Raw genomic sequence first — 8527 nt, 5'->3', positions numbered from 1 at the left:
ATCAGCGTGGTGTTGGGCTCTAAATAAAAGACTGAGAATTGAGATTAAAAGCGTGTTTTTTAAATAAAAAAATTTGATGAAGTTCTTTCACATGATAGATGATTATGAAGTTTAATTATCATGATTGCAACATTGATTAATATTGATTACAGATTATGGTAACACATTGTGAATACAAAAATCAAAGAACAATTAACCTCCAGATAGATGATACTAATTTTTTTTTTCGATAAGTATAAATTATATTGAAGAAAAGAGACGAACAAAATACAAGAAAAGAAGGCCGAGGTAGCCCCTAAAAGAGAAGCAAAAACGAATGAAAAAATACCAAAACATCAACAATTACACAAGAAATTCCATCTAAAAACAAAGTCATCGAAAGTAGTTCCCGCAAACTCTATGCTCAAATTTAACCAAAGGTACAAAAAGCCCAAGATCTCCAAGAAAACGCCATGATAACTTCTCGCCTTACTTTTAAACACTTTATTATTTCTTTCGTTCCACAACCCTCAAGCAATAGCTGAGGAAAGCATAGCCCAAAAAAGTCTTTTTCTGGAAAAGAAAGCATTATTGGCCCATTCTACTAACAACAAGAAAAACTTCCGAGGTAAGACCTAATTAATACGAAAATACCCAAAGAAGAGGGATCAAATATCATGAGAAAAAGAGTAATAAATCAAAATATGGTCAACCAATTCCTCATCCCTCAAACAAAGGGGACAGTAGTTGGGAGTGATTCATCCCTGAACAATTAAATTGTCTATCGTAAGAACCCTCCTTAAGGAGGCTAACCAAATAAAAAAGGAGATTTTAGAAGGAACTAACTTGGACCAAATGATGGACTCCAAGAAGGATTGCTTAGCAAAAAGGATTAGCCACTTGTAGAAAGAGCGGACAGAGAATCTCAGATCTTTCGCCCTCGTCCATTCCCACCTATTTTAAACGCTTTCGTTAAGATGAAAAAAATACAAGAGATCAAGTAAAGATGTCACCTTTATTAGTTCCCAATCATTAAAATTTCTCCTGAACCCCAACTCTCAAGTAGAAGTGGAGTCGTTGCGAATCAAACACTGTTGGATTGAGCAGTTCTTCTTAAGAGAATAAACGTACAAAGATGTAAATTGAGTTGCCAAAGATAATGAGTCACACCAAATATCCTCCCAGAATTTGATTTTGTCTCCTGTGCCTGCTTTGAATCTAATCCCACTCTCAAAGTCCTCGCTCACTTTGAGGATCCCCTTCCACACACTGCACCCATATCAGCCTTTAACCTCACTACTATACCAATCTAACTTCTTCACCCCGTACTTAGCCATAATGACCCTCCTCCACAGACTACCCCTCTCCTTACCGAATATCCAAAGCCATTTTCCTAAAAGCACTCTATTCACCCGTCTCCGACCCCTAATCTCCAACCCCCCATTCTTCTTGGGCATGCAAATCTATTTCCATCTTACCAGTTGTACTTCCTTTTACCATTCTTATTATTCTACAAAAAATTTCTCATAAACCTTTCCCATATGATTTCTACGGACTTAGAAAGCGAGAACAGGGAGAGGAAATAAATCGGAATACTTGTCAGGTGCTTTTGATCAAAGTTACTTAATTTTGTGCTAATTATGGTATAGAGAATTCAAAAGTAACTTCTTCTTGTTTTTCCCCTTTTGCAATGGCAAAAAAGAAAGGATTATCATCTGGAACTCAAGTATAAAAAACAAGGTACAGAGGTACTATTCTAACCTTCCATCAGCTCTCCCTTCACTATTTTATCATAATGTACTAATTAATCAACCTACTCTGTGTCCAATGAGAAATCAGGTTCATCTGGTTTAAACAGCTTGGGCATCTTTAAGCTGGTCGCAGAAGGGTCAACCACTTTGACCTTTTGGTTAACCCCTTTTCGTGTATTTGCAGCAAACCTTGAAGCCAGTACTGTGGCTCCAAGATGCTGGACGTTCGCATGGTGCATGCACGAGCTGTCTTCACCACTGTCCAGGTACTCCCCATTCATGGCCTCATCATCGCCATAGTTACTGTCTTGGTCTGGAATTGGAATATAGGAGTAGCTTTCTTGTCTTGATAACTCCATTGCTAGTCTCCTTTTCTTGAGTCGTCTCCATGCAGCTTGTACAAAGCAAGCTCCCCATGTTCTCCATTGATGGGAATAGTACCTAAATGCATGTTGGAGCTTCTTGCTGTGAAGACGCTTGAACTGACCGGCAACAAACTTGAGGTCCTCAGCTCGAAGTGCAAATGCTTCAACTTCACCAAGGGCTCGGACAGTTCGAGTTGATGATGGCAAATTTAGGCTAGATGTGGGCATTAAGGCCCATGTAAGCAATTCTTCACCGCAGAAGTCACCAGGTCTGAGAGTGATCGAGTTGAAAAATCCAGACCTTCCTCCATTGGTTGTGGAGCTCTCCAATTGTCCTCGTATGATGAAAAGCATCTCATTCACTGGATCACCCTCACGAACGATATACGTGTCTTGCGTGCTCAAAGCTGAGACGAGACGTTCACATATGGCATCCAAAAGCTGGCCATCCATTTGTGAAAAGAAAGGGACCTGAAAAATGGATTAATGGTGAGTTCAGCCAAGGCAATTTGGATATGAAAATATTCCAAACAAAAGATACTTACAGCCATCAACCAAGGATTATGACTGCTTAATTATTTCTTTTAATAATTTGTATCCATCATTTTGATGCTTCTAATAAGCTTTCCAAAATTTAGATAAATGAATATAGTTGAACCACAAAAATATGATGCAAATATTTGACATCATCGAATGTCTTTTGGCATATAGAGCTTGATGCATATGCTCTCCTCTCCAAATTACTTTCTCATTGATGAATGATGTAAAAAAAAAAAAAAATTGGAAGAACAAAAGACTTACTCGCCGAACAAGAGCAAGACATAAATGTCGTTGGATATCACGACGGAGGTCCAAAGGTAAGGATTGCAAAATGGATTCTTCATCTACTCCTCTTGTGGCAAGCCATTTATACTGAACAAACCGGCGAACACGTTCTTGCAGATCTAGAGGTAGTTGGCGATGCTTCATCCACTCCTCGGTATCTCTTCTTTTAACTCTCCACTCTTCAAGTCTCACCGTCATAGATTGCAGATAACTCTTCCAAAAGTGGAGAAAAAAAACAGAAAGTTATAAAATTAGTAACCGGACCTGAAACTCAAGCGTGTCAAATTTAGTGGCTATGTTCACTGTTGCACCTGTTTAAATTATTTATCATTGTACAAGAAAACAAGTTTTTTGAAAATGATTTAGAATAGAGTTATAATGGTATTCTAATAAGGCCTATACAATGCTCAAGCAACACTGGAATCCATTCCCAGGTTTGCATACAATGCTCAAGCAACGACTCAAATTTTTTTATAATTGTTAAAAAACAAATATTGAGTAAGCTAACATGGGGCACAGGTTCCCTTGGCACTCAACAGCATCATGCGCCCCAAGAGCACCTTCTAATTCACTGGGCATATAAGTATGATGCATAAGCAATTACCCCAACATCTCAGCAATGGTACAGAATAACATTTAATAAAGTGTGATGGGAGACCACGACTTTGGGTCAGGAAACCCATTGTCGACCCACTTGCCCACCAAAATAATAAAAGAAAAAAAGAAAATGGTAATAATTTGCAAGTATTAAAATTTACTTTGCGCTCTTAGTTGTTGATCACAGGTCATAAGTTTTCTTAATATATGGGAGATGGGAAAGAAGTGGCATTTGTGATGCAAAAGCCTAGAATATATGTGACTTCAAAGCTTAACACATAATAAAGGCTATATATCACTTGATTACAAGTTGAGGATTTATCATTGTATAATGCAATTTCAAAGTATTTATACACAGCTAATTTGAACAGAAAATACTACATAGAAGTTTATTTTAACCATAACATTTTTACATGAAGATTAGATCATCATCATCAAAGGCTTATCCCAAAAATGGGGGTCAATGAACAAATTACGTTCCCCCTTTCAGTCATGCTAAAGCCTTATCCCAATCTCTGCCACACTCGATCTATCACATAGTGCCTCTTATTTGTCCGACATTAAGCTCCATAGTTTGATCTTATTGTTATCTTACAAAATTTTCGTTTTAGGTTATAGGACTACTATGAAAGCATTTGTTTTAGGACGAGGCCTTTTCTGATTTCTCATTACATTAGGAGACATTTTTGGGATTAGATGGATGACTGATTCAAAGAATTCCAGTAGAGGATATTAGAAGAAAGATAACTAAACGATCATGTAGGTGAGGAAAGTAGAGGATATGAGAGTGTGTAGGGAAATTAGATTTGGAGAAAGGAATGAAACAAAGAGAACAATCCTGCCAACCGACGGCTTCTTTTGGGGTCATTCCACCCATAATCAAAATCAGGAATTCCCATATATGGTGATACTATAAATCTCTAACACCATGGGCCTCAACTTTCACTTTGATCACATGTCTTGAGAGCTATAGGCACTAAGCCAAGGAAGTGAAGGATCACACAACCAAAGGGAGAGGAAGCGAAAGGCGGATCTCAAGATAAAAATAACTGCTTCTCAATTAGGATCAACACGAAATTAAACCAATTGTATCTAATATAATAAAAAACAAGGGGGGGCTAGGAACTGATTTTTGTTTTTAGAAAGTTCAGTGGGGGCCTATAGCCCCCACTTGTCCCTATGTAGCTCTGCCCCTGTTCATACAGGCATCAATCAGTAGGCCTTGATGGAATGGAACTATAAAAGTAGATTCACAACCGTATCATGCCAGTTCAGGAGCGAAGGAAGAAGCCAATCAGCTGCTCATGAGTGGGGGCCCTTGACTGAACGTGAAGGGAAGCCGTCAGGCTTGCTCAACTAAAAGGAGAAAGAATTGTCTTGACAGCAGACTTCTGACTGTATGGCTAGAGGGCTGTAGTAGATAGTGGACTTATAGTATACTTCTATAGTTCAATTATTGCACATTTTCAATAATATAAGACATGGTTCTGGACATAATTGAATGGAAGAACAAGACTTGTTTAGTCGACCCCATATCTTTGGGATAAGGTTTGATGATGATGACTTTTTGAATTCTTGTTTCTATTAACTATAATTGGAACACCCATTGTCTTTCCAACAACATGTTTGCAGGAAATGTTCACATAAAAAAATCAAGGAGAAGGGCAGCAAATATTACCTGCATGTTACCAATCAAGTGTGAAAATAGAACTAGACCCACGATGCATATAAGGATGCAAAATGTTGTCTGACCAATGAAAGTGCTTGTATATAAATTCTGTCCATATGAGCTGAATAACAATATTGAAAGAGATGCATTAGCATAAACAAATTAGACTTTTCAGTTTTATACATAAATACAGAAACAAATTAATAAGCGGCCAGAAAAATGAAGAAAAACATTATGCTTAAAGTGATTTGGAAACGTGAAGTCTGTTTCCACATCCTCAATATTGAGGAAGCATTTGAATCACCAGTTATTATTACTATTGGTAGTGCAAAATATGACTAGATTGATTGCATGTGGCATTATTGTTAGTCAGGACTCAGGAATTATCATAAGCCTAGACACGTTAATAACTAAGTCAGTGTCAGCAATTATAGTTCTTCAAATTCAAGCCAGCTGGCTTTTCTACAACATTGAGTGCCCAGAAGAGAAATTAAATGTGGCATCCTGTATTGATGGATCATAATAAATCTCATTTACACAATCAAGAGCAACTAGCCACTACAGCACTATGCATACACAATAATATAAATGTGCAATCATCTATTCCTTATAGAAGTTAAGGATTTGTTGGGAGCTTCTAAAGTATAAGTTTACACAAAGAATAGGCGACATCCTGATATTAGTCAATTGGGAACATGACATGTGAGTTGGTTACACTACATTATTAGACCAGTAATAAGACAACACTTGACATGGGTAACACAATTTCAGATCTTTGAGTATAAGATGCTTTCAAGAGGTCAACTCATTCCAACATAAAAAGGTTAGTGATCATGTAAATCTAATCCCATCAAAATGAGGTGAAGAGAGTTAGATCCAAGAAACAGTTGATGTACAGGGAGAAATTCCCTAAATCTTGACCTGGTGGTAGAAAAAGAGTCGTTGAACAAACACTAAGAGAAACAACGTAGGGAATACACATAAAGAGAACAACAAAGCGAATATACATGAGAACAATGCAACCTGCATTCCCCCAAGTGTTACACACATCTTTCGCTTATACTAGAAGTCTCAAATACAACATCCGGTCTGTTTCCCAAACATGATCCTGTGGAACACCAGTTCTGTATTCCGCAGGAAACATGGTTCCAATAATAATAATAGGAGATTTGCGCTTTATCTAATGTTCCTTTTGCTTCTTCTTATATCTTTTTTTCTTTTTTCCTTTTCTGATAAGTATCTTCCATCATAAATATGAATGTACAATAAAGAATAAAGAACACGAACTGCTTCTAGTATTCATAAATTAAATCTCCTTAAAGAATCATAGCATAGTAAAATATTTTATAAAAAACATGTAGAATGTCTACTAACAATAATGTCAATTCATAATTTGTTTTCCCAAACAGAGTGTGCGAGGACAATATAAGTACGAATAATCTGTTCCAGTAATATAATTTAGCAAATGCTTGATTAACTCGTCAGAGTCCACTGCTGATTATTTTTCAATGGGGATGTAAGGAATAGAAGTGTAGATAATTCAATGTAGAAAAACACTAAATGATTAAAGATTACTGGAAAAAAAAATATATATATATATTAAAATAGGGAGTTGGACAACGGGACTAAAAACTAAATGCTCTATATTCAAAGAGATCATACCTTAAATTCTTCAAGCCCCACCAGAGACAATAAAAATACTTTTCAAGGAAATTTGATGAAACAACTTCACTACTAAAAGCATCAGCAAACATTCCATAATTGAGATTGATCTCACTATTAGCAGCATCACAGTTAGCGAGCACATGTGTGTTGTTCAACCAAGATTTCCGTTCAGCCAGATCTAAACTAGTACAATACAGAAAAACAGGTCTACAGGATAGCGTTTGTTTAGTAGACTCTTCCTTACACCATGTTCTCCAGCAGCTATACTGCTGCTCTATAGACAGCAGATACCAGGCAGCTCCTAAAACCTGCACCAACAGTGTAAATGTAAAAAAAGAAGAAGTGATAATTGATTCTCTTGCATTTGAAACATAAGGGGGCAATGAATATCCCACATCTCAAAATACCTTGTCCCCCTGACCCACCCAATGGAGCTATTTTGAGTGTATTGGATACCATGGGTTGAAAAACATTGTGCTTCAATCAAGCCCATGAGTAGGAGATTGTATAATATAATAAGATTTTGAGCGAATATATAGGGGAATGAATAGAGATACATACATGACTGGCTAGCATGTAGAGTAGGAGATTGTATGCAGCTCCTGCCCAAGCAGTCTTGGCAACAACCCCAGTATTTTTAATTATACGTCGATTCAAAGGGAAAATGAGAAATAATCTAGGAACATACTGAAAGAGAACAATGAGGGCAAGAGTGTTGTTAACATAATCAGCACCAAAGCTTCCAAATGCCGGCATGATTAACCATATGACAAGCTGCAGAACAAAAATGTTAGGAAAACTTCAATTCTAGAGAATAACAAACTCCAACGCATGCATAGTAGTTAGTTAGTATCACTTATTTTAATAAGAATAAGAACAGACAAGAACTATCTTAATGTTGGGTTTTCTGGTTGATATCCTTTGAAGGGAAAAAAAATGAGTTTTATTTTAAAAAAGAGAGAGTCACTTTACCTGAGGAAGCGGAAGAGTTGCAGCAAAATCGATGATGAAATCAGACTTCAAGTAACGCATGGCAATTGCATGCCCATCCATGACGAGCTCTCCCCTACCGAAGACCCTAGAACTTGGGGCAACAAAAGCTGTTCGAAACTTGATGATCATATGCATCAAGTAGAATAGATCCGTAATGGAACGAAAGAAGGTGACAGTGATCCCCAAACTTACGTCTACGGTAATGCAACCTGGACCTCCCACCGAAGGAAGGTAGAAATAGAGAGGATCCAGAAAGAGAGCCACCAAACAACATATGAGGAAGGATTGATTCCATCGCATAACAAGCTTGCTGCCTGGATCCAGAATTCGGTACCTCCATGGCTTCAGATCTTCTGGAAAAGAAGATCTCCTCCGGAATGGGTGGAATCTCTTCTCCGAGGAGGAATCGATATTATTCATCTTCCATGTCGTCGAAACAGTAAGACTAGGAGAGAGAAGAACACCATTATTATTATTATTGTTATTAGAGAATAGAAGAGAAGAGAAGAGAAGAGAAGAGAAGAAGAGAGTTGCAGAGGGGTTAGGGTTGAGATTTCGTTCGTTGCGACATTCGCGAGAGATTAGCCAAGTTGCAGAGATTTCGGAGTAGACATGGCCGTTAAACCAACCAGACGTGTTTTGCGTTTTTACAACAAATCCATTTTTTTTATTTACTAGCCGAT

The 8527-nt window shown here is 37.4% G+C and overlaps 1 protein-coding gene across 1 annotated transcript; it reads right to left on the bottom strand.

The window, feature by feature from the left end:
• Positions 1–339: 339 nt before the first annotated feature.
• Positions 340–8470, bottom strand: LOC147397797 (cyclic nucleotide-gated ion channel 18-like). Its single transcript, XM_086446804.1, has 6 exons — positions 7824–8470; positions 7413–7625; positions 6849–7159; positions 5196–5307; positions 2897–3133; positions 340–2566 (listed from the first exon to the last, which is right to left on the bottom strand). The coding sequence occupies exons 1-6, from the start codon at positions 8262–8264 to the stop codon at positions 1793–1795; spliced, it is 2088 nt and encodes a 695-aa protein (XP_086302930.1). The 5' UTR covers positions 8265–8470; the 3' UTR covers positions 340–1792.
• Between the last annotated feature and the right edge of the window lie 57 nt (positions 8471–8527).

Source organism: Akebia trifoliata, chromosome 7 (genome assembly GCF_017979445.1).
Source record: "Akebia trifoliata isolate Shusen 1 chromosome 7, ASM1797944v1, whole genome shotgun sequence".
NCBI lineage: Eukaryota > Viridiplantae > Streptophyta > Magnoliopsida > Ranunculales > Lardizabalaceae > Akebia > Akebia trifoliata.
The sequence above is the reverse complement of the archived record's forward strand: the minus strand, read 5'-3'. Positions and strand labels throughout refer to the sequence as shown.

What these genes read in the sequence shown, in the direction of transcription:
- LOC147397797 (XM_086446804.1), bottom strand. Translation starts at nt 8,264, where the DNA reads ATGAATAATATCGATTCCTCCTCGGAGAAGAGATTCCACCCATTCCGG. An exon ending in CAACTCTTCCGCTTCCTCAG is followed by an intron (nt 7,626 to 7,823) that starts GTAAAGTGACTC and finishes TTTGTTCTGCAG; the next exon opens with CTTGTCATATGGTTAATCAT. An exon ending in TGGGGCTTGAAGAATTTAAG is followed by an intron (nt 5,308 to 6,848) that starts GTATGATCTCTT and finishes ATTGTTATTCAG; the next exon opens with CTCATATGGACAGAATTTAT.